Source organism: Miniopterus natalensis, chromosome 5 (genome assembly GCF_054644295.1).
Source record: "Miniopterus natalensis isolate mMinNat1 chromosome 5, mMinNat1.hap1, whole genome shotgun sequence".
In the NCBI taxonomy this organism is placed as follows: domain Eukaryota; kingdom Metazoa; phylum Chordata; class Mammalia; order Chiroptera; family Miniopteridae; genus Miniopterus; species Miniopterus natalensis.
In genome coordinates this window covers 77680211-77707106 of record NC_142085.1, presented here as the reverse complement: position 1 = coordinate 77707106, position 26896 = coordinate 77680211, and the positions used below count along the sequence as shown (strand labels likewise).

General features: G+C 40.0%; 1 protein-coding gene across 4 annotated transcripts in view; it reads right to left on the bottom strand.

Annotated features, from left to right (window-relative positions):
- Positions 1-366: 366 nt before the first annotated feature.
- Positions 367-26896, bottom strand: part of ADGRG6 (adhesion G protein-coupled receptor G6) — a 129995-nt gene continuing 103465 nt past the window's right edge. For 3 of the 4 annotated variants that reach the window (XM_087817659.1, XM_087817656.1, XM_087817657.1), the window contains 7 exons: positions 24049-24176; positions 23064-23332; positions 21819-21915; positions 20081-20364; positions 8694-8795; positions 7933-8085; positions 367-3261 (listed from right to left, as the gene is read on the bottom strand). In XM_087817659.1, coding sequence (XP_087673785.1) covers positions 3083-3261; positions 7933-8085; positions 8694-8795; positions 20081-20364; positions 21819-21915; positions 23064-23332; positions 24049-24176 — 1212 coding nt within the window. In that variant the 3' untranslated portion in view covers positions 367-3082. Of the gene's footprint in view, positions 3262-5809; positions 5856-7932; positions 8086-8693; positions 8796-20080; positions 20365-21818; positions 21916-23063; positions 23333-24048; positions 24177-26896 lie in introns of all 4 variants that reach the window. The other variant, XM_087817658.1, reaches the window with a different exon arrangement.

Below are 26896 nucleotides of genomic sequence, written 5' to 3'. Positions count from 1 at the left end.
CTACAATGAAAATAGCAACTGTAAATGGTGAGAAAACATCCTAGGACCTCACTTCTACACAGTATTACTGATTACTGGTTCAGTTCCCTGTTTAGGATGCAGAAGACTTCCCCCCAAAAGAAACTGACACTGCTTGTAATCTTCCACAGAGCCTGGGGTCACATCAGTCATCTTAAAATCTAAGACCTTCAAAATGCATTAGTCCCTGGTAAACTGGATCTTTGTAACACAGTCATTCCCAGTTTTTTGGCAAAGTAGCCCATGTCACTAGCTTAATTGGAGGCTGGTTGTTTTCCAGTTGTCAAATAATCTTTTCCTATTTAAGAGTCAGAAATGAAAACATTCGCTCATAAAGGAATTGAATAATTTGGGACACAAACAACGTAAGTATTTATTTGAAAAACATTTCCATTTAAGTACAACAGCAAATCAGCTACAGTAGCTTCTCACTACTAATTCCGATCTGCACTCACAGTCACTTTTTATGCATCATGTTCAAAGGCCCTGCTACAGAAATCAACTTCACAATGTATTGAGGAAAAAATATATACAGTCTCTCCAACAGAACGTTAATTAAAATGACAACGCCAGCCGATATGAAGCTAAGATATAAAACCAGCTGACGTTTATAAACACAAATAAATAAATATGTACAAAAGAGTCTATAACAATGATCAGAGAAGAGCATTACAGTACAAGTAATGGTGACAAGGAGGGAAAATATCTCAGGATGCTGGACTGACTCTAACACAATGGAGTTTACAAAGAAAAAAAAAATGGGTAAAGAAGAAAAAAAGAAACACTCCAGAGAATCTGAATTGATATTAGTCTGAAAGTTAGGTGAAAACGAAATTTTGGCTCCACAGCTACATTCCTGTCATTCTGTTCTGAGGGGGTTAAATGAAGGTGAGAACTGAGGGTAGAATTTGGCTCAGTCTTTAAATATATTTGCAAATGTTTCTATTTAGCCGTTTCTTCATTTTTTTCCTTACCTGGTTACTGGACATTTCTAAAGTGGAGCTGACATTGTTGTCAAATAGGAATAAAAGGTTTTCCCAGATCAGGATAAATATGAGTAGAAATTAAAGTCATTTTTGTAGTTATCTCTTAATCACTGTTAATAAGCACTTCAGGTAGAAATCTCACAGTAGGAAGCTAATTAAATTCTATGATAAATCTCTAAGGCTTGTGGACAGTATATGAAGAGTCAGTGACTATTAAAGATTACTTTTCACCTATACGTAACCCCTGCCAGTACAAGCAGCGTGTTAACGTATGCCTACAGAAAAGGATCTGGCTCTACTGTAGTGGACTGTAGTGATTTTAAGATTTACTATCTTTCTCTACTATATACACTCCTCCCCTGGGAAAGCTAAGCTGGGCAGTGCGCACGTCACCCAGGACAGTGCTCCATGCTGCGAAATGGAACAGTAATAAAATCCACCCCCGCGTTATCTTTATCATCCGTTCTGGCAAACAGCTTCATGACTGAGGATCAGCCAAAGGCGAGAGGCCCCTTGGTGGCTGCACAGCCTGGGTCTCCTGTCTCAGACTGAGAGCTACCTGCTTTCTGCACAGAGGGAAAGGCCCCCAGGTGCTCAGTTCTGGCTGCTGCCTTTAAACAGATCGGCTCCAGAGTGTCTCAACTTCCCAACGCATAGGTGACCACCCGCCAGAATCTGAAGCTTCCCAGGTAACCCAGGGCAAATGTAAGGGTACAGCATGTACTGAGACCGATCAGTAAGAAGCTGGACACAAAGCCATCATTGAAGAACAATTAAAATGTGGTCTCCTAAACATTCACTAGCAAGCATATTATACTCAGAATAGTTGGAAAGTTAGGTAAGCTGCTTAATATTATGCATGGCTTGTAGGCAGAAACCTGATCCATAAATAACACACCATCTATCTTGCCAGGCCTCCTCTGGCTCCTATAATCAGAGGACTTATGTACAAATAGTTTTTAGGCTAGCAATTGGAGACCCACATGTTTATAAATTATTTTGATTATGATAAGTCACCCATTTGTCTCAGTTTATATTCCTTGGAACAAAACTCTTAGAAGGGGAAGTAAGAGGCTTTTCATTTGTGCAATTGCAAATGTCTTAGAGCCTGCAGAGCAAGGGCAGGACCAGAGTCTCAATGGTAGTATTTCCTAAGAGGGAGAGACCACTGCACACAGCGTGCCTAATGGAAATTCTCATTCCTCCCATGAGCCTGTGGGCTCAATATACAGTGGGGGAGCAAAAGCAGAGGCGTAAAAAGTTTATTCTTCAACAACTCCTGGGAGGTCCACATTGATGGACCACCAGGACTAAACTTGATTGAAATGTATGGGGTTAAATGATCATTAATGATGATGCTTAAGCCTTGTGTCTTGAACAGGATAAGTGAAATAGTATAAATTTGCATGGCCTCATATTAACTAGGTGAAATTTGGGGAATTTTTTTTTTAAGCATGTTATGTTCCTGAAGGTTAAACATCTGTTATGATAAGAAAAAATTCCTATCTAATCTTCAGGTCAGACATTCTTTTGTATCTGTGGTTGAAATTTCATTGAAAATGAGGAAATATGCTTGCTGCAGTCACAGAAACTAGCACTGAGATGGGGTCTGTGGGCATCTAGAATAGTTAGAAATATCAGAATAGTTGGATTGATTGTTGAGAAGACTTCAATGAAGCAAATGGCCATATCCAAACCTAACTACTGGGTGGGGTGTGAATGAGCTCTAAGTAAGGTTTGTCCCTAGCTCAGCCTCTCCCTTTTCTTCTAATTTCAATGTCTCCCCATCAGTTCTGATTAGTTTAATAAAATTATAAATTTAACAAATTCATATTTCCGGTGGCTACTGAGTACTGTTGCTTCTCAGTACTGAAGACTTAATGATGATGGAAACTTCCCCATGGAAGAAATACACTGAAAAAACAAATTCTGAATTTCACAGAAGTCTTTTTAACAAAATACATTCCTCATATATATGCAGTTACCTAGGCTACGGCACGTTTACATCTGCTAGTGAGTTTTCACTGCTTGCAGATCACGTTCCTGCAGACTGATTCCTCTTTCTTACATTAAAGACATTAAAACTTGGTGCTGTGGCTAAAGGTTTCTGACATGATAATATTTTTATAGAAGTTATCCGAATGAGCATTGCAATAACCCTTGACCTTATCAATGACCTGATGGACAGGGATGATTGATGTTTGTTCTCCATCAGCATGGGTCAGTTTGGATAAGGGCTTGTCCATGGAAGCATTGTCTGCAAGAAATGATACAAGAGATTAGGCTGCAAGAAGAGCTGGCGACATGCCTAAGGGCCACCACACTGGACACTGTATTTTGCACATTAAAAAAGTACATGGAGGAACTGAAGCTCTGGCTCTCTCTCAGGTTAAGTAATAGATAGCAATAAAAATTCTTTTTTATTCGTCTTCAAAGTACATTCCTATAGATAAATCAATGTTAATTTGCCTTCTAGCAATCTGTGTTGGGGTTTGTTTAAGAAATGTTCCTGTGGTGGTGTTTTTCAAAGAGCTGATAAAAATCAGAAAAAAGCTGCAAAGAAAAAAACATGTCAAGGCTCAAAAGGAGAAACAACAGATTATGTAACAAATGACACTGAAATAGTTATGAAAGAAATGATATGATGTCTAAAATATGTTTTCAAAATAATACAGAGAGGGAAAATGGGTAGGTGACTATGCGTTGACAGGTACTGGGGATCCATTATACTATTCTCTCCACTTTATATATATGTCTGACAAGTCTCATAATAAAATTTATTTTTAATCCTCACTTGAGGATATGCATATTGGATTTTAGAGAGAGGGGGCCGGCGGGGAGAGAGCTGTGAGAGAGCATCAGCTGGCTGGCTTCCATGCGCACCCGGGTCAACCTGCAGCCTGGGGACGCCCCTGACCAGGACCTGACCGGCAACCGTTCCGTACATGGGATGACACTCGAACCAACAGCCACATCAGCCAGGGCAAACATTTTTATAAAATACGATTCAAAGGATCTTTGAGAATAAAAGTGAATGAAAATAAACATAAAAGGATATTTTGAACACATTTTCCAATGGCTTTTACCTTGAAAAGTGATTGGAATATAGAAAAAAATTGTTTTTAAATTATAGAAATTAAAATTGTCTATCAGAAATTTTTTAAGTATATGTTTTTACTAACTACTATAGTCTCATAATTATGTTATTGCTAACAGGGATATCAGAGCAATGGATAGAAATAAAGGACTGCTAAATACCTTTTTGTTCAAAAATCTCCCAATACTATATATTTAAGTATTATTTCCCTAGACCCCAAATCTTCTAAAATGGGCTCAGATAATGCTCTGAAACTCAATTAGGCTCTATCACCCACAAATACATATAGCTGTCTTCACATAACTTAACATCTTGTATGTACCTTTCCGCTCCCTCTCCCAACACATTTGGAGGAAAATTCTACCCTAAACCTCACCACAGAGATTTCACACTGAGAAAGGAGCAGCTATGACCTTCTGCAACACACTAGTTCCCTCCATGGTATCTTCTCTAGTCACTGTGGCAGAGGCAAAAACTCCATCAGGAAAAACTGCTTCTAGGAATCATGGCTTCAACATGGAAATGCTCACGCCCTGCCATTTTTCTGTTTTGAGTAAGTTGGAGCCAATATGTGAGAAATCATTAAAGATCCTTCAATAATTGGTAAAAGCCATCATCGTTATATCTGTTGTCTTTGGAGATGACTCAAATCGTTCAACTGTTACCCTGTGTTGGAACAAACGCTAAAAGAAGGCTGCAATTGGAAACGGAGTGTCCATCCACACTAAGGGCGAGAGAGAGAGTGGGGGGCTGTGGGGGGCTGCGGGCAGGTGGCAGCTGAAGCGCGGGATGGGGGGTGGCCCTCCCTCTGAGCTCTTGGCAAGCTGATGGGCTCTGTGCTTCCCTTCAGTTCGTATATTCACTAGCCATTGGTTTTCTGTTGGGGATTTTTCTATTGAGTTAAATTTCAATAATGAACAATGTTCGCTTGATGTTTTTAGAACTACACATCTTCAAAGTAACTTCAAGGATATAATCATTCTACTTTGTTGACAACTTGCAGGGGCATGAATCTTTTAGAGATTTTGACCAGCTCCATTTCCAATATGTGACTCAATTTTGTGGGTCTTGACAGTCTAATAAAGTAAAATTCTTAGCAAGGGCTGTGTATCAATATATATGCTATTCTCAGTCCTCTGCTTAGGCTGTTAATGTAATAATGGGCAACATAAATTTTGATTATAGCTGCAAATTTGAAAACCAGGGGCTAGGGAAATGAACTACTGTTTGACCTGTGCTGAAATTTTAAGCAGATAAGAATCCTCAAAAAGCAGGCTTGGAGTCAACAACTTCTCTTTTATGACTTCTATGAATGTACCATGACATACCGAGTAATTCACAAGAGCAGCGAAAAAGTAAAGAATTTCACTTTACGCCTTTCTAACACAACCCTCTCAAGTACTGCTTTTGTTGTGGCTGTTGTTATTTTACTTGATGTGGGACTTACTAACTCCAGAGCATGGTACATTTCCTAGAAGGAGCGGCTTGCAGACACCCCCATGCAGACAAGAGCCAACACAGCAAACAACCATTTGAAATTTCAGAAATTCCAGCTCAGGGCAGGAGTGCCATTGTGCTAGCTGAGAAGTATTGAAAAGAACAAGCAATTCTGCTGGTGCAGCAAGAGTCTTAGTTTAATTCATGCAAATATTCTTTTATTACCTTGCAAAAAAAAATATCATGCATTCAAAAAGTAATAGAAATTTACCTGAATGCTCCACTTTTGTTGAAGGAATGCTCTTAGAAGACATTATCTACACCATAAACATATGAATTTCTAGATCAATTCCAAGAAATAAACCAACTAGACAGCCATGACAATATGCAGTGACTCCTTGCATACGCCAAGTGAGCCACGCACACCAGCAGTCCACTGAGAACCAGCTAGGTAGCAGAAGGCCACTTGTACGTCAGATGATGGGAGACCAGAATTTATTATATTATAGAAGTATGTCGTATAGCTGACTAAATCCTTCTGCCAGCTGACAAGAACTTATTTAATGCTAAGAGTTTTATTATGGCAAACAGAAAAATATTAATGCATTCTTTAAAAAAAAATGCACAACGTTTGGAAACAGTAAAGTTTTTCTTTGGTACTTCTGTTTCTGCATTTCCTTTTATCTTTTAGTGAGTCTTCCCATGATCCTTAATACTTTCAAGTATTTCATTAATGCTTCCAAAATGCCCCCCGTTTCTAATTGTCTACCTTGTGACCTTCTCTCCCATTTTAATAGTGGCATTTCTTGAGGCTAGCTATCCTCAGCTGTGTTAAGAGGAAAACAATTCAATTGGTCTAACTCCTACTCATACATAACTGACTTATAATGTATAAACTATTCGTATTTTAGAAGGGGATGTAAAATGACTATCTAATTTTAAGATTGATTACATTAAGTGAAAAATTCATTCATTATAAATAAAAGATATTTTGTGCCAGCACACTATCAAATAGGTACAATACTCTATCTTAGACGGTCTCAGATAACACCTGTTATTAATTTTCTTACACAGGTATTTCAAGCAGGGGTGCACAGACCTCTCAAGTTCAGGCAAACCTGTTTGTGCACAGAACTCAAAGGCTGTACCTTATTCTAGAAGAGAGTTTATAGCTTTTATTACATTTCCCAAAATATCCTTGACTCCAAGAACCTCCTAAACTGTTCCAAGGTTTCAGATGCTTCTTAATTAATTTTGGAATTAACAAACCCCTCTATACACTCAAACCTTTTCCCACAGTGCTATCTAGAATCCCAGGCAGCATCCACTCCACTGGTGGGGCACACACAGGGGTGCAGGAGGGACAGGTGGAAGGATTCATTTGAAATTCAAGTGTCTGCAGTGTGAACATTTACACACCACACAACACACTCCCTATTTGCAGCAAGCCAACGGTGCATCCTTTCTGTGCCATTCACCTCTGTGTATGTTCAACAGCTAAACAAATTAAAAATTAAAAACTTATTTCCATGATCCTTTGGGAAGTCCCTTTAATTAGGAAAGTGCTGGGGGCTATCCTTTGGGAAGTCCCTTTAATTAGGAAAGTGCTGGGGGCTAAGTGCTGACCACTGTTTGCTTGAGACTTTATTAGCATTTAAAAGCAGCAATTCTGCTATTTTCCTTTGAAATTATGGAAAGATGACCCCTTATCCCATCACTGGCTATCAAGTGCTGCAAAATCATCTCTATTTCCATGTTGTCTTTAGGACTGTTCATTACAAACTCAGGGTCAGGATGTGTGGTCAATGCAAATATTACAAACATACAGCAGATCAACAAAGATACGGCATTTCTCACCATCCAGTGTCCTTTTTCAAGTAGGATGTTCTCTATTTTTTCATACTTTTTTGTTTAATCAGGGATTTAAACAGCAATTGCCAATAACACTTTCAATGGTTAAAGATTTAATCCTTAAAGGTAACATACATCCTAGGTGTTTCTTTCTGTTCCCGTGCAAACTTGCCAAGTGACTTTCATACTATGCTGAAATCATCTGCAACTAAATTTCTATATACCATTTTAAAATAAAAAACACAATTGTAAAACAAGATACTATAATTTTTTACAGGAAACTAAGTTTTGAATCAAAGGAAGTTACAATAACATTCAGAGTCAATGATATTATGGCTATATAGATTCAGTTTCGGTTATAAAATCTAAAAGAGAGACAAAACATTCACGAAGGTGCTGGATAAGGTCTTCAAGTAGATTTTGATTTTCAAAAATGTAGAATAACCACCCTACTAGGCATTGTGATCTATCAGTGTTCATGATATGCCAATTTTCTCAATGAAACGTGATGAGAACACCTTTACCACGGCCAGAAGGACTCACCTGGGTGACTGCTCCTTTTGAAGTAGGTGGTAGAGCTGCATTTTGATTTGGATGTAAGGTAGGTTGAGTTGGAACCAATGGAGCTTGAGGACAATGATTTTCCTAGATTATCAGAACTTTTCTTGATGGTATTGGTAGCTGTCTTACTCCAGTCTGAAAGAAATGACATCTCTCTGTGAATCTGCTGTAGGGGATTATGTTCTAGCCTGAAGAATCATCACTATATAATATTTAAGTAACACTCAGAGCATTAGATGTAAACAATAGGAAACTAAACAAACAGATAAGTTTCTCACTTTGACCCTGTGTAAAATATTGTTTTAAATCCTACTTTAATATCCTAAGGGTGAGCAGTTTCCACTGATGGGTAATTAGAAAATACAATACTTTTTTCAGGTATTTCTTTTTACAGCATTGAGAAAAATCTCTTGGCCTAATCATGGAATTGAGGATCTCAAAAATGTGGAAAGGTGCCAATGGCATAGTGGAACCTCTCGATAATTTGAGTTGTTAAGTTACACATAAAACCCTGAGCAACTCACTCACCCTGTGTGAACTTCATGCTTCTCCTCTGCCAAACAGAAGGCCCCAGATCTCTTGCATTCCTAATATCCTAAGACTCCAACTAGGCATCGTCACATATCCCACTTTACAACTTGCTACCATTGGGACTGGGTATTTCTGACAATGACAGACCAGATGACAAATGGTTCCCACTACTACTTGTAGATGATAAAACCAATTACCAACATGCCCCTTACCCGAGTTGTCTGCTAACCGGAATCTGCCACAGCAGAGATGCCGCCTCCACTGTTTCTGAACGTTCTCCTTCATAGCACAGTGGAAAATAAATATAAATAAGCCTGGGACAAAAGAAAATATAGACATTTAAGCCAATGGACATATTTTTAAAGATGAAACTTATGAAACACATGGATTCATTTTAATTTAAAATTTTTATACATCTGAGTCGCTAAGAAGAAGAGATACTGAGGAATCTTGAAGTATGTGGTAGATGTTTTAATCCTTTAAAAAAGAACACAGAGGCAAAGATAAAACCGGAATTGTTACTTGGATCTAATTCTGTCTTTGCCTGTTCTGTTCAGCATTTCTTAAAACCTAACGATTAAGGCAATATTCACCTTAAGAGACATTTAAGAAGTCCCTTATATTTGTTTTAAAATTATGTGAAAATATTTCACAAAATTTAGAAAAAATGAGAAAACTGAAAACATCCTCTCATCTATTTCCACTTGTGTATTCTAGGCTATTTTAAGTATGCATATTATTATAACGTTGGGCCATAGAAAAATGGTATTTTGCAGGTCAAAAATGGCCACAAGTCAGCAAACTCATGTGGTTTCACCTGACCTGCTTTAGTTTCTCAACATTTTAATGCAGAATATTTCTGTATTGTGAAATAGTATTCATATAATTTATAGTCACCCTCTGCACCTATCAAAAGCTAACTGTATCATTTGTGCTTTGGAAGCCAACACCTTTTAACTTTGCTTCTGCATTTCAACCTCTTTGCAGTCTCACTAATTTCTCCCTCTATACTTGGCTATTCACATTTCTTACAAGCATATTCTAGTAACTCTCTTTAAAAACAATCTTCTTCCAACTTCAACTTCTTCAGTCCCTTTCCCAGTAAAACTTCTTGAAATGGTTAACTTTTGCTGTCTCCCTGGTTTCTCATTTCTCTTCTTGTTAACTCACATCCATGAAGCCACTACAACTGCTCTTCTGAAGGTCACAGTGACTCCCATATTGCTTACTTAGTTTTCACTCCCATTGTACTAGGCCTCTCAACAGCTGTCAATAAAACTGACCATTCGCTCAACCTTGAAATGCATTCTTGACACCATTTTCTGCTAGATTTCTTCCTGGTCTCTTTAGTAGAATCCTTGGCTTTACTGTTAAACGTTGTCATGTCCATGACTCAGTCTTGGGTTTCTATCTTCTATGTCTACTCATCCAGTCACATTGTACAAGTACCATATGCTAATTTTTGTATTTTTCCCCATCCCCCTTCTCTCCACACCACCAGGATTCCAACCCATATGGATTATAGGAGATCGTCCCTCGGCTGTATTTCATTTAGCAGCATCTCAAACCCTTGTTGTTCCGATAGAAGTCTTTCTCCTCACTACCTTCAAACTAACTATCAAGTTCATTCCTGCCCATTATCACTCCGAAGGCTCTTCCTTCAGATCTTTCCATCACAGGTACCTTCTTACCTGTCCATTCAGACCTCGGATCAACTGTTAACTCCTCAGAGAGGCAATACTTAATAAATAATAAATCAACTATTTATTTTTATGTTTTGGTTTCTAGTCACACCCTTGCACATACCTATTTTTGTCATGGCAATGATCGATCAGTGCCTGTTATTCTCATATTCCTCATTTGTTCATTTGTTTGCCTCTTGCTAGTAGAAAGCAAGCTCCGAGAGCACAGAAATGTGTGTCTATCCAATGCTACACTGGCCACTCCAGGACTGAGCAGAAACTCGTAAGAACACTTTTTGAATGAATCATCTCCTCTACATAAGTTACTTGAATACTTAATGCACATGTTAATGTGTTAAATGCGTTTGGAGATGGGGGTTTAAAAATAAGAATAGAACACAAAATAATGGGCAAAAGGATACAACGAAAACACATTTCAGGCAAATGTTTCTGAAGAGCATGCAAATTCGTTGCCAGGATACATACGCGACACTAAGCAGTGTCTCCGCGATGGAGGGGCTTAGAGGATGCAGGGCCTGCGCTGACCCTGAGGAAGGCTTTGGGTAGGGAGGTAATGGACGTTTCCAAGACGGCTAACTCGGTCAGTGACTACTGAGCATTGCTGGCCAGGAGGCACCGTGTTTTAGGAGCTGGAGGTTCAAAGGTGAACCAGGTGGATGATCGGCGCCCTCATGGGGGAAGAGCATGGAAAGCCGTACATTCAAGGGACAGTAGGACTTATCCGTTCTTTCTGAATATGGAGTGTCCATCAAGGAAACTGTAAATTACATTAAAGCATGCGCGATTGGAAAAGTGGGGAAAATACTATGTTAAAAGTATATTTTGATATATAAATTAAATTTGCAACCTAGGTCTAAGGTTATGGTTGTACGTTGTTTTTCAATATCCTAACTCAAAATGGCCCATAACTTTATTCCAGAATGGATTCCATCATTTTGAATGATTAGCACTGTGTGGATTTCTCCGGGATGGGCCCTGACGGCTGTGGAGTGGTTGTGGCTGCTTCTCTTCTTCTGGGTCTGTTACTAAAGCTTTATTAGTAATAAAGTAATTAGTGGAAGAAATGCCTCCTAGTGACCCAGTTATTTATCTGGAATAATATGGGATTGAGTAGGGAAGTTCTAATTTTAAAAAGGAAGTGCTCACAAATATGAATCAAATTCTAATCATTCAGCACGCACACACACACACACACACACACACACACACACTCCCTCCTGAAGACCTTCTTCCACACTCACCCCCCCCCCCCCAGAGCCGGGACCTGCAGGCTGACCACCTTCCCGGGCGGGGTGGAGCTTCACCTCGCACCCGGCCTACATCTAAATCCCACTGCTTTGCAAAGCCTCCCACACCTACAGCCCCCAGTTCCCCGGGGGTGCTAACACAGAAAATCCCGTTAATAAGTAAACACACTTTGTATCGCCAAAAGTGTGAATCACCAAAATAAATCACTTGAATTGGTTAAGGGATCCTTTTAAGTTTTTAAGAGGTGGTGGCGGTTTCAGAGTAAAGAGAGCAGCGGCACGGAGGCCTGAGGTTGGGGGGGCACAGGTCACAGATGAAGGTGGCTGTGCCCGAGAGGAGGGAGCCCTGTCCCCTCAGGTTTACTCAGTGTTCGCTGCCTAGGCCAGAATTTGCAGAACTTGTTCCTGGAAGTATTTTTGTCACACGGCTGAAAGCCGTGTGTTCTTAAGCAACTGTTTAACAAAGTCACATATGAGGCCTGAAAGAGATTGTAAACTCCAGTTGAGGACTTTCATTCCGAGGCTTTAATCCAGGCATTACTCAGTATAAAGCCTCGCATTGAGCAAATGGTTTCCTTTCATTTGAGGGCAGGTGAAATTTGCTAGATGTTGCTTCCCTCAACACTCAGTAGTTTTTACAAGTGTCGTACATCCTGGAGGAAAAAACTTCAGAGGTGTTCTGAGGACCCTGGGAGAGAGCCAGTTCTCAGGTTTGCATTTTTGGCCTTGTGGGGATGCTGAAAAGTGAATTATTCTGAGGATCTCATGTGAACACAGTCACAGAAGGGGAGGTTAAATGCAAGGTGTAACGAACTTCATGAAACCATCTTTTAGATTGTGCACTGCTGCTCTAAATCGGAATTAATTACATAGCATTCCTATTGTTAAGCAACCACATTTGCCTGTAAATATTTAGGCTTCCAACAAGTTTAGACACACTAGTATATAAATTAGATTCAGAATCTGATACATCATCTCTAACATTATATGACAGGAGGGAGTCATTTAAATTCTTCTCTACTCTCACTCTCAACTGTGCTGCAGTGGGACACAGTTAGGTAACAGGCAGGAGAAATTAGAATTTTTAGGAATGAAAATATTTTTAAATTCCAAGGTAGTATGAAGATTCTTTTGTCATGAGACACATTTCCACTTTAAACCAGAATAGAATTCTCATAATAGGTGATTTTACCATTTGTGATAACTAGCCCCTTTCACCTGAATTTAAGTTAGTCTGGAAGACTAAACTTAAATAAATATCCCAGCACTCTTTCAGGACAAACCATCCCTGGCAGAGTCCCGCCCTGGGAAATGTGGTGGGTACCCACCTGGAAGAATGCCCGCACGCGGTATGGAAAGAAAGTCTAGCTCTTCAGGAAGGAGTAGGAACTACAGCAGGAGGGCCAAGGCCCGCGAAGGCCAAAGTGAGGAAGCAGAGGGTTAGTCCCCCTTCAGTTTTAAAGTCTGTTTTGTTGTTGTTGTTTTCCCCCATCTACTTACAGACTTGGGTGCAGGAGCAGAACCAAAGTCATACGAGCTGTATGTTGACATCAAGGGACTATGCCTGATTTCTCAGCCCCTTTCTGTCACGTTTCCCCTTTGAGAACCTTCGTATCAACCACACGGCACCTCAGAGGCGCTTCATTACGCCTGGAAACATGCTCCTCTAGCCTTCTGAGCTGTCACCCGGCACCGGAATGACGAGCCTTTCCTCTTATCGTGTGTCTTACAGCTTGACCTGACTGACCTGGGAGAGGGAACATGGCCCATGAAAAAAAAGTTGGAAGCTAAAATGGCTCAAAAGAGTGGCTTCCGAGTTGAAGCCTTCATCTTGACAGGCTGGCACTTGTTTCGTGAAACCTTTATATCTCACGCAACAGAGTTCATGATGGTCCTTTATTGGTGAATCGGAGCCTGAAAAGGCACCAGTCTGATAACTCTGAGCCAGAGTTCCTTAGCAATACTTTCTTAAGCTCGGTAACTGTCTGGGTTCAATGGGAACCCAGACTCCACGCTAGAACAGGAAAAAAACCAAAACCTTAAAGCTACTTTAAATGAACAGATTCCTGAGCAGGCCTCCCCTGCTCATCCCACCCTCAACCCTGCCTTTTCTTCCTTCACCTCCAACTTCCATTCGTTAGAAGGATTTGCTCTCTTTTAAAAAATTAGAGCAGTATGTGAATTCAAGATGGCTTAATTCTTGGTACATTTTGCAATTTCCCCATTTAAAATAAATGACATTTTCAACTGTGATGGAGGAAGGGTGTGCAAAGCATGTAAGAAGGCGGGCCTGCCTATGGGTGCTGCTAGGGAGAAATGTAAGGAACCGGCTTCCCCAAGGCCTCCGAGAGGAGCAGACCGCAGGCCAACCCTGGTTCAGCAAGTATGACCTGAGAGTACTCCGAACCTGGAATCACACAGGTTCTGAAAGATCTCAGGTGGAGCATTTGGGTTTTTAGAGGTCCTTTCACCTACCTCAGGACACATTCCAGTAGCATGTTTGGGGAGGAAAAAAGCCTACTTGTAAGTATTGGCATTATATTCACTGTAGATTGTACAGGCTTGTGTTTCATCTCTGTCTTTATAAGAACTACTTAACCATTTATTTAGAAGGGGAAAAAAATCTTAGCCTCAATCTTTTGGCTAGGAATCTGGTTCCCACATAGAACTCATTCCCTTTGGTTGATTCTGGCAAAGATGCGTGACTTTCTGGGGCAGATGTAAGATGAGTGGCCAAAGGGATGTTCTCAGATCTTTAGCCTGATTATCAAAAGTTTTGAAAAACTGTTTCCCTTGGATATGAAAATGATTGCTACACAGCAAAATTCTGGGCAGCACATATTGTCATTCTTTTAGTGTTCTAAAAGGTCACTTTTGAGAAATGTGGCGAAGGGAAACAAAACAAGACAAAACCCTGGGTCTTCATCTCCTAATGACCAACTAACGGCCACTGACACTTCCAGCGAGATTGTCATCAACAAATTCTGACAAATGGCCTAAGCTGACTTGTTCTTACCCTGGATAAGAAAGATCCAGAAAAAAAGGTAAGGGGGAAATTATATAGATAATGTCAGGGATGTGGGATGGAATCAAAATGGGTAATAATGATGAGTGAATGGTGTCTTCCCCAGTCCCACGGGCATAAATAGTTCTGGAGATTTGTTGGGAAAATCAGTGGAGAATTAATCAAGGTAGGTGTTTGGGCAAAAGAGGCCACATGCTCTATATAACTGACTTTTGACAAAAAAAAAAAAAAAAAAAAAAAAAAGGCCTAGATGACCTCTGAGCTTCCCAGCAAGCCTGAGTCCAAATCTCCGAACAGCTCGTATGCTCTGTTGTCACCCAGGCATGGCCAGCTGGCTGCTGGGCTGGGGATCTTCCAGGTTTAGGAAGCTCTGTGGGAACCTCTTGAATCTTCCTCTCATAGTACTAAGGTGCCCTTTAGAAAATCACTTCTCTGTGGCACAAAATTCCATGCCAAAAGATGAGTAATTTATTTCCTTGCAGTGTGTACTGTCTCAGCCAACACGATGTCATTTCAGACCTTAGGATGTAACAGTGGTTCATTTCCCGGGCGCCAGTTCACTGTGTGTGTTGTACATGTGACCATGGTGCAGCTTAACTCTCAGGAGGCTTCTAGCCACGGGTTAGGTAATTTGGTTTAATTTTCTTAGTTTACTAGTAGGACTAAAATAATAAATATTTCCCTTAATGGTTTTTGCTGAATAAGGGTAAGAGATTAAATTCATATTTATTCATTAAACATACATTAACAGCTTTTTTAAAAAATGGAGGCAAAAACTCACTTTCTAGAAACTCTAAAATAAAACATTAAAAGGACAGCACTTTGTTTTACTTTTCTGCTTATGCTCTGGCCCTGAATAACGTGCCTTTCTATTTTCATATGTGCTACGTGGTAAATATTATGTTGTCAGATTCAAATTGATCTCAAGAAGTCACTGACTCTCTTGAGCCTGTTTCTCATTTTATAAAATGGAAAAATGTCCTCTTTCTTGGATACCTACTTTTCAGACTTGCTGCAAGAATTACATCAGGTGACAGATAATATGTGAAAAGGCTTTGTAAACAACAATACACTAAACAAATACAAGGCATTTCTGTTGCTTTGGTATCTTAATGTTATCAAATTAATTAATAGCAAACATTATATCTGGGGAGACTGATAATGCCCTTCAGTGTTTGCCATCACCGTTTCTATTTGTAGAATCACATGTTGTTTTGTATGATGTTGTCACATATATGTACTGAAGATGGGCTGATGACACCTGAGACTATTAATCAATGTTGTTTCACATGCCTGGAAAAGAAAAGTTGAAGACCAAGCTCTTGTTAGATGAATTAAACTTCCCTATATATTGAAGAAGCCTAATCTAATTGAGAGTGTCGAATACTTTTGTACAGTTAATGGAAAGAAAAACAGTCTGAGATACTGCTCCTCACTTGCATAACCTGCAACTATGTGCACATGCCGCACCGCAGAGCAGTAATTCAATCCTACAAGAGCATCGATATTGCCAAGGGACAGAGATGCCATCAGGATTCTGGCCAAGAGCTTCTCGGTAACCAGGGAGTTGCCCTTTATTTCTTTAGGATGAATTACGTATTTGTTGAAAGGAAAGCTAATGTTCTCAGGCATGTGAATTATGATAGACTTTTGTCAAACATCTGTTCTCTTTTGAATAACAATTTGTATGCCATACAATTTTTTCTCAAGTTATATTCTTTAGAAAAAAGTAAAATTTCTGATACAATGATCGGCCAGTTCATCCTGGGAAAGGAGCAAAGATAGCAAAAGCAGAGAGATTTGGAATTTGACTATGTTAAGAGAAGATACCTTTATCTTTTCATCTTAGAGAAAAAATTTCAATGAAATGATTAATATATATAACAAGTGGAGTAGGCAAAATAAAAAGAACAAAGCAATACACTGTTAAAAATTAGAAAATAATAAATTTGGTTTCAGCCTTAACCCAACTCATGATTTCATTTGCTTAATCAAGTAGGTAAAGTTTTAGTTATAGTGGCACAGATTATAATAATTTCCTGATATCATTTCACATGATTTTGCCATTAAATGCATAGTTATAAATATACATAAAAATACATATAAAAATAATAGAAATAGAAAATATAAAAAATATAAAAATAAAACATACAAAATAAAAATAAAGCATTTATAAAATTTTTATAGGCTCTGCAAATGTTTGTGAGTACCCATATAATTACACGTGTATATATGTATTTTTATATAAACACATACATGCATTTAAAAATATATGTATTATTTCTAAAAATTTATTTCTAAAATTTTTATTTTAAAATAAAATCATTTATTTTAACCAAATAAATATATGCATTTATTATTAAGAATCTGTAACATTTTTTAACAAAATATTTGAAGACATACACAAAAGTTAAAAGAAATCTGCTAGCAAAGGCCACTCCTGTGATATACATGCTGTGACATCACTGTGGACTTAGCTCAAACACCTGTCCCTCCCACAGGTCCCATGTCTATAGTACTACAGGCATGCATGATCAGTTCATAACTTGTGGCATTCATAATGAAGACCCTGTGATTTTCAGATGCTCAACTATAAGCTAAATCTGAGAGGATTAAAGTTTGTTTTCAGAATACTGTATTACATTCTCAGTCTTTGGCCATTGCTAAGTCTTATGATAGGCTTCAATGAACTATAATATTCCATTAATAAGGACATTAATGGAATCTAATTTTACCCAAATCATTAGGTATATAAGAGTTTACTTTAAGGACCAAACCAATGATGAGTGTTTTGTAGTAACATACTTCCTAAATTTCTCTTGACTCCTGCTCACATCTCTCCAGGCCCACCCATTCTCACCATAGTCTAAAATACTGTACACCACATTATTTTACCCGAACCACTGCAATAGCCTCCTATCTACTCTCCATACAGATGCTATTGGGTTGCTTTAACCCATTCTTTACATTATGTCCAGCTTCACCTTTACAAGATGCATGAAGTCATTTCAAAGGCCTGAAACTTTTCAAAGACTTCACACTGCTCTCATAAAGATCAAAACATGGGGCCTTTGACTCCCTTTTGTGCCACCCCACTGTCATTTACTGGCTCTTTCTTGGTTCCTAGGTTATATGTGCTTTCTATTAATTCCCTGAGCAGATGTTATAATCATCAAGTGCAGCAGATCCTCAAATAATGTCATTTCATTATAACGTTCATGAGATGCCATAGGAATTTAACTCTTGTTTATATTAATTAGCCTGAGGTAAAATTGGTTTCCTTATACGTCGTTTTGCTTAAAGTCATGGAACCTATTGACCACATTAAGTGAGGACTTACTATACAACATATTTTTTGCACATGAAGTGCCCTCTACCTGGAATATTCTCTTCCCCACTTCTGCTCCTAACTTTCACCTAGTTAGTTCCTATTGATCCTTCAGATTTCAGCTTAGAATTCATGTCTTCTGACATTTGCTCTTAACACCACCAGGTGCCTTTATATAGTGACATAAGGGATCACATCAAGTTTTGTTTGTTAGTTTGTTTTTCCGGAATAAATAATATTAGAAAAGAAACAGACATACTGTAGTTTGTCTAAGTACTACCTGAGTTCATTTTGCATTCACTGAATTGTTTCTTTAAACTGTCCAAATTCCACATGTTTCTTTAATAAAGCATATACTTTAAACAACAAACCTCTCTTGGAAGGCTCAAAAAATGACTCAAATAAAAACCATTAAATACCTTCCTGTGGTGTCTTGAGGAGTTTTTATACAGGCTTGGCCAGTATGCAATTGTTGGTAAGCTCATGTGCTCTGCAGCCCTGCCTTTTAATTTAAATTTCCTTTTTAGGAAGTATTATTAATATCATTGGATGTGCAGAAATCTGTTCTGAATTTATATAATTTAAATTTAGTCTTAGAAGTCAGTGATTTATGAAGGCTATAACTTGATGATGGTTGATCACATTTTTCCTCCTGACAGGAGACCTAAGCTGGGAAAAAAACAACAACTCATTTCTCATTAACGGAAACAGAACTGGACAGGCAGGCTCTTGGAGGTTATAGAAACTGCCAGAAAATTCTACAAGCAAAAACTAAGTTGGGCTGGTAGATTAATGTGCCTTTCATGTACAATCCTGAAATATAAAACCATTGAATCTCTAATGTTAATGGACATTTTTGTCAATATTTACCTAGGGACATTTGTGTTGTATATTACAGGACAGATTAAATACAGGAAAAGTCACTTTTCAAAGCTAGATTGCAGTGAAGATGTATGCACACGCTACCTCTTCGGTTTCCACATTTTGGAGGTGCACTTGAGGTTTATTACTCTATTTACTAAAGATAATGGGCCCACGTATTTCTTCCGTTATGGGAGAGTGAACCCGAATCGAATCTGCTGAGCTAATTAACGTGGCTTTACGCCAGAGGAGTCTCAGGTTGGATTTAGGCCATCCCCAAAGACCCTCCCTTTCTTTATCCAGCAATCCACTCATTCATTTAACAAACAATTGTTAAGCGCCAGCTATGTGACAAATTTTTCTGCAGGAGTTCATGAGCTAGTGGGAAACCTAGGAGGAAGAGCAAAGCAGGTCCATGCAACACCAAGCAGCAAACGCCCTCCTGCTGGTAAATCCGGACTTCTCTTAGAACACACTGTGGGGAGCACCTGCCAGGCGTCTCATTTGGTTTGTAGCACAAACTTGATTTCCACTAGACTTTCGACCCCAGCACAAATCTGTCCAGCTTGCTTTAGTCAGCCCTTCCTTCCACACACCTACAAGGACATGCCAGTAATTTCTGATAGACCAGTAACATTACCCTGCTCAAAAAAGATTCCAAACCTTGCCCTCATTCCTTTTGGAGTGTGGGCCTCATGGCTCTTCTGAACTCTACGAAGTTTATCAAAAGTGGGTATACCCAAAGCCTTGAAGAATGTCATTTAATTTTCAAAACAAGAATTTATGTTCACTTAAGCTTAAAGTTAAATTCATCATATGTACACTAAGGATACATTCCTTCAAGGAAGCCTTGTTTTACACAAAGCAGGCCATTGGCAAGTGCCTGCTAAATTGTTGAACTAATTGCCATATATCATGAAAAATAAGCATTTCTGAACTAGACTATGGGTAGTTACTTTGACATCCAAGCAGCCAAAGAATCAAAGTGAATTGCTCTGTCCCTGCACAGAGTCTAAACATTCTCCAGGCCAAGAACAGCACACCACACGGGAGGGGGTTCTGCGAGGAGCAGCACCAACACTCAGCAACACTGTCACGGGTGGAAGTTGTCTGTGCACCCCTTTAAACTTCCCGTTGGGCACCTCTCTGCCCACCTGCAGTCACGCAACAACATATGTGTGTTGAGCACCTACTATCTGCCAGGCACTGTCCTAGGTCCTTGGGGTATATCGCTGAAACACACAAACAAACTGACATCCTACCTCAATTCTCCCTTCAAGACCTTCTTCACGAGTGCCCGCCCTGTGCCTGAAACTACGCTCTGCACTTGGAAGAGTGATGCAGAAACTTAGTGTGGCATCTGTCCCACAGTGAGGCTGTCCGCAAATACGACAAAATTAGAAAGTGGAAGCTGTCCAGGTTCCACTTATCTTACCTTGTAATGAATTGAAGATGGAGAAGAGGTACATGAAGGGGACGTATAAGGGCCCCCAGCCTAGGAAAGCAAACCCCCACGTCATGCCCAGCAGAAACGTCAGGCTGACCACGCTGCGCAGGTTCCGCAGCACCTCTTCGCGCAGGGTCCGGTTGCTCCTCTTGCCGTTCCTCCCGCAGATCTGCACCATCACCACGATGAACATGGCAACGTTCAGGAAAAACATGACTCCAAAGTACCCGGCACAGGTCACGTAAAATACCACCTTGTCGTCAATCCAACATCTGGAAGGGGAAGAAGAAAGGGAAGGGAAAGGGACTAATTACCGAGCCTGTTCGCCCGAGACGTCCCCGGCTGGGGTGGGCTTCTGCAGGCTTCTGCTAGGCCTTTCTCACGTCCTTAAGGTCACGTCATTTCCTTGGGCCTCCGTTTCCTTTTTGATGTGTTCATAGTTTTTTTTTGTTTGATTTGGATAGCAATCATCTTAATGTCTAGTTACTTAAGTCAAGAGTTAAGAAGAAAACCAGGTGGCTAGTTGAATTCTGACGTGGCGTGAAGACAGTCTTGGTTGGTTCACCCAACACCGCGTCTAACCCCCTTTTCTCGTATGTGCCTGCACTACAGAAAACGGGGAATTTATGCATACTCTCAGTCTCTTCTATATTTAAGAGACGGGTGGTCACGTGGACTTTATTCTACAAAATGACATGGAAGCAAAGTCTGGGAGAGCTACTCTTGAGAGGCTCAGCTGGCAAGGCCTTTGCTCATACTTTCTGCTTTAAACACGAGAGCAAGCTCTGGAGCTGCAGCAATTACCTTATGCCTATGAGAGAAAGGCCAAGAGAGCTGCAGACATTCCAGCCCTGGCATTTCAGCCATTAAATTATGCCAGTTTATTGCTTATTTCTATGTTTTTTGTCATGCGAGAAGAGTAAATTTCTATTTATTTAAGACACGCATAATTGTGGACGCCATACTGCAAAATAATTCCCATTAATGTAATTGGTCTAGTTGAGGCAAGACCTTATTGTAAAACTGTGATATTCTTATAGTGACACTTCTCACGCACAATTAAAAATCTTACATTGGTCACAATGAAATGTCTAATTTCGTTTTGTGATGCAGAGTAACGTGTCATCGCAGTCGGGAGTAAGCCCTTTATTCATTCAGTGATTCATTCAATCAACAATTACTCCTGGAGTACCTACTAGGTGCTGCATAAAATACGAGAGAAGTGACTGCCCAAAGTAAACAATATAAAAACCTTAGCCTCAATGATCTCACAGTCTGAGGAAAAAATTCTAAACTATTCAAGAACTCACTGATGTCTCCACTTTCTCCATGTACATGTAACACTCACATTAGCATTGACTCATCAGCATTACTGTCTGACACTATTATTTAACTTGCTTAAAGATTACGTGGGTTTAAGGAGCTGGGAGTATTACAAAATCTCCTCAAGTGGCATGGGTCCTCTGAGCCTAGCAGATAGTGCCTGAGGCGTCTGCATTCCCCCAGCTGACAGAACACAAGGGGTAGCAGGAAAGGAGCTCCAACAATTCAGGGCTCTCAACCGAACTCATCGGTGGTGCAGCAAGGATCCTGCTCAAGGCCTGCACAGGCGCTCAACCTTCTAAAACAAGAGGCTCACTGCTGCCATGGAAACTTACACCAAACTCTAGGAAACAAAGGGTATGCACTCATCGCAAATAAATCCCCGACAAGTTTTATTACTTACAAGTCATCGCCTTCTTCTTTTCCGTAACTTACTTTCCTATAAACTTCATTTTGGTTCCTGCTTGCTAGAACAACTGACACGATGAAGGCAGGCAGACCTGTTATAAAAAGATCACACCGTGAGCAACTTTACTGAAGCATCTGGAACTGCTTTATAGGACTGATAACGGCAAGGAAAGAGAAAAGAAAACACTCCATATCGCAGAATCAAATTTCTTAGAACTGGCAGCTTGGTTAAAATAATAAATAAGTCCTCTCCTTGGTGTAAACATCCAACTCAGTTGTCAGAGATCAAAACCTACTCTTTAATGACAGACAGGTAAATATTTGTCTGTCTACTGGTACCCACTAGAGAACCAGAAGCTGATTTATATTGAATCTAAGACCAGCAAATGCGGTTCCATTAATAATGTCTGTTGGATTGCCACAGCTCAGGCAGTACAGGAATTACAGCTTATTCCCCACCCCCCCATATAAAGAAAAGTCTTTAGAAAAAATGGGGGAGAAATACTGAGACTATAAAGTCTTTATAGTCTTCCTTTTTCTCTCAAGAGACTCAATAAGTAAAGTAATTCCATGTATATCTCACTGGGGAAAGCTGCCCTGTCCCAATTCCCTTAAAGATGCCTCCTGAAATGTTGAACACCTTGGAAATGCCTCATATTTCTACACTGCCATCTGAAAAAGATTTGTGAGCAAGCTCTAAAATGTCTGGTGTGATATAAAACCAGATACAGAAAGGAGGCCATTTAGAAGATTCCAAACAGGCTAATACGACCATCCTTGTCTGGCTGAGGAAGGAATTCTGTCAGTAGTCTGGTTGCACACACAAAAATAACATTCTCTCTGGTTTCTAAGGCACGGGCATGTCTCGGGGTGAGCACAGCTAGGAGTCTGAGCCGGCCTTTATATTTTGAAACATAAAGGCAATGCAGCACTGTCTGCCAGCCGCCTCTTCAGACCTGGGTGGGCTGGCTCAGGGCACAGGAAATAAGTTTGCGGTGACTCAGGGGCTAGGGGCTTTGCCTTTACTCCTGCATTTAGTGAGGCCTGTTGAACAGTTTTTAAAAATTACTGTTCTGAGGAAGCTCCTTCCTCAGGATAGGTGTGCCTGTCAAAGCCACATCCTTTGTAAATCTGAAGTTTCTTTTTAGCAATGCTCTTCTTTCGAAACAGCATTTTCCTAGGAGAACATGACGATTCCCAGGACAGGGAAAACCAAACCAAACGCTCTGAGGACGCTCACCCCAGCCGATGATGCAGAACTTCAGGATGTACCGGCGAATGTAAGTGTTAAACACTTTCACCAGCGCGATGTACATGTGAATGGCCTCCAGCCCCATCCAGGTGAAGGCCGCCAGAAGGAAGAAATGCAGCAGCGCAGCGATGGCCGTGCAGAGGCCCTCCACCTGGAAGGAGGCGACCCAGCCGTCCAGGAGGAAGCTGAGGTTCAGGAACAGCAGCGCCGTGCTCAGGTTCATCAGGATTTTGGAGGGGTAATCCCTTCGCAATTTTCTAAAAAGAAAAACAAGAAAGATTTTGGGGGACTAATATTGTAAATAAGTCTTGTAAGCGCAGGCAGGGAATTCATATCTTACACGGCTCTGCAGTAGGCGAGGTGGCACCTTCTCTATGACATGGTTCCACCAGGGGGAGGGCTAATGATATTTGCGAGCATTTGGCAAATTAGAAAGACTTTGTAAATATTAGTTTTATTTCAAAATGGTCTCCAACTGTTTGCAAAACTGCCAATGGGTTTCAACGGCTTGATTTTTTTTTTAATCCAGAAAAGTTCTAAAGATAAAAATGATATTTTTGTTAAAAAAATGATTTCCTTAAAAATTTTTTGAAGTTCCTTGATTTTTCATGAGGTGAAGATTGTTCTTAAAACAAAATTTCCTGTTTTAGGACTAATTTTGTAAGATTTGTGAAGCAAATGTTTTCATCTTTTACCATGTAAAAAACACTGAGTACAGTTTTTATTTACTTACTTGTCAATCATCTCTAAAAGGCGTAAATGCATTTTATCAATAGAACACACTGATAGTGAATTAAGATGATACAGCTGGACAATTCATGCTATATGATATATCTTACGAGAAACCTGACCATTAAAACTGAACTACCCTCCATGATTCACAAAGGGCATGAAAGTTTTCAAAGCTGAGGCAGTTTTCTTGCTCACACTTCAGAACAGTTAGCACTGTGTTTGGCAGACAGAAAACACTTACTCAAACGCAACGTAAGTCAGGAGAGTTGCAGCTGAAAAAATAGCAGATATTCCACACCCAATGTAGGTGATGAAGGTGAGAATTTTAGTGTGTCTTGCATCTATCTGCGAGGCAGTTCCTTGAAGGTCCTGTACAAAACATGGGAAGCAGCTGTGAGAATCTCTCTTTCCATTTATTATACTCTTGTGGATCAGTCCATGAAACAAAATGTAGCATTTCCGAGGGAGTTTCATATTGTTTTTTATCCATCACCTTTTTACCCAAGCTCTTTGTACAGTAGAGCATCTTGAAGAGCAAAACCACTCAGTTCCCCAAAAGAAACTGGAGAGGAGGTCGCTGCCTTGCATACTGTTATCAAGCCCATTCTTAACATTGGCAGGGTTGGGGGCACACGTTCAAGTGGAAGCCATGGTGGCCCTCATGGCCAAGTCCTCGGGGGGTCCTTGGTGCTTTGCCGGGTAGGGAGGGGCTCAGCCATCGGACAGCCAGAGGCTGGCGCTGCACTGTTGCTGTCCGACTCGGAAAGCGGTGCTGAGGCTCCTAACTGTGGTCATCGCAAAGCATGGTAGGTCTGGGGTGGGGCGGGTTTTATCTTTTTTTCATAAATGAGAAGCCATTACGAGTTTTGGGGTCATAGTTTTGTTTTGTTGTTTTTTTTTACTTCTATGGACCAGAAAAGTAATACATAATTACAAACTCATAATAAAACTTAAACATTATTGAAGAAACTACTGGTTATTCAAAGTAATGAGAAGTCAAACTTTGTTACATATAAATCATCTTTGAATAGTGAAAAGGCACCATGTAAAATGTTGGAGGTTGCTGTGGAGGGGAAAGAAGTGAACGCTTTCTAGCCTCTTAGGAAGCAGCACTCACTTCACTGTGCTGAGAGGCTTGCAAAGTCTGGGCCAGCAGACAGGCTTTTCTTTGCTCCCTTACCCGGGCAATCGGGGCAGGGGCAAATCTTGAGTTAACACCAACCACTCAGTCCCGGTTGGAGGTGAAAGGAACCTCCTTGGTGCAGATGTTCAAACATGGAGCCTTCTTGACGAAGGGACATACTCTAAAAGCAACATCTGATTTAAGCTTTTAGGTATTAAATTATGGGGGGGGAAAATTTGTGTTGCAAGTTTTTCATTCTATTTTCTATTAATGTTCACCAAAATGTCAATAAAACCTGCTAGTTACACGAAGGCCTCCAGTAAGTGGTGTTCGTTGTACGCGTGTGTGCGTGAAATGAAGACATGGGTCTTAGTTCCAGGTTTGGCTGATGCAGGAAGGAGCAGGGACAGTACCCCTGTGACACCAAGAAATGCACAAAGTGGTCACATTCAGCAGGTGCATGGGCTCAGGGTTGGAGGGACTTTGCCCATCCTCTCCTGGAATCCCTCAAAACACTGGGAGGGCAAGGGACTCCCGTGGCACACGGAATGGCATGCGAGTCAGTGCCCCTTGACTCACAGAGAGGTGACCTCAACCAGTATTTCAGTTATTCCACGGTCTCAGGAAGCCAGAGAAAGGGCTTGAGGAATCTCCACGTGACTTGCCACTGCCGCTTGAAAAACCTATGGCTCCTACCTAGGTCAGGCAGCTGACTTTCAAACCACAGTTAAAGCCACAATTTAAAATGTAAATTATGTAAAATCATGCTGTTTACTGATGATACACATTTATACCCAATTCTCATATTGTGTTGTATTTTTAGAGAATGAAGAATACACAAATATTTATTCCCTAAATAACATAAAAACGTATTGATATTAAAAATATAAAAATCAGTCTTACTACAAAGAAATATAGCAGAGACATTAAATTCTTCATGCATTTGTATATTAGGAGATATAATTATGGGTCTGAGGTACATTTTTTTAAACTTCCTATACTGTAAATGTATCATGGAGCAATGTAGACTCTGGGGATTTCTTGTATAACTGAGTAAACAGTTTGTAAATCAAAAAAGACTCTGAAGAAAGTCTTGGTGGTCTGGAAAGCTGGAAGGATATGGGCACCCCGCCAGAAAGGATACATTCTGGAAAATTTTTCTTCCAGCAGTTTCCAAGCCCACAAAAACAGCCAAGGTGGAAAATGGAAGAAGAGCACTAAAAAAATGCATATGGCCATGTGCATGTAAAGCTAATTATTTAATCAGACTATGACAGAAAAAGTAATACATAATTACAAACTCATAATAAAATTTAAACCATTTTGAAGAAACTACTGATTATTCAAAATAATGAGAAGCCAAACTTTGTTACATATAAATCATCTTTGAATAGTGAATTGTGTTACTCTTATCTATTTATCTAATATTAGACTTACAACACAGTCATGCCCTCACACACACACACACACAGAAATACAACTGAAGTAGCTAACTCGATTAAGCTAAAGCTTATGTACCTGAATGTATAATAATGCATTTTGTGTGTAATAAGTAATAATGCACAGAATTTTCTGAAAGAATGTCTGCTCTCTTTTTTTTTGAGAAAAGAGAAAATGGAAGAAAACAGTATTTTTTTAATCACTTAGTAAAAACATGCTACAGTTTAGTTGTTCATTTTCAAGCTCTGGTGGTACAGAAAAATATACTTATATTTTGAGAAAGTTAAAAAGTTATTTTCTATGACTGTTGCTCTTTTAAATGACTTGTTGTCCTTCAGAGCTTTTAGGTACTGGGTTGTCAGGAAAATTACAACTTGCAGGATTGCCATAGGACGGCAGCCATTTACATTGGCCAAGGGGGTTCCTGAGCCAAACACTACATCGCACGGTCCTCACTGCTTCCTCCCAGTCCCACAGGCAGTGGGCGGGAGATTAAGGGGTGGGAACAAAACAGCCCGGGGCCTGG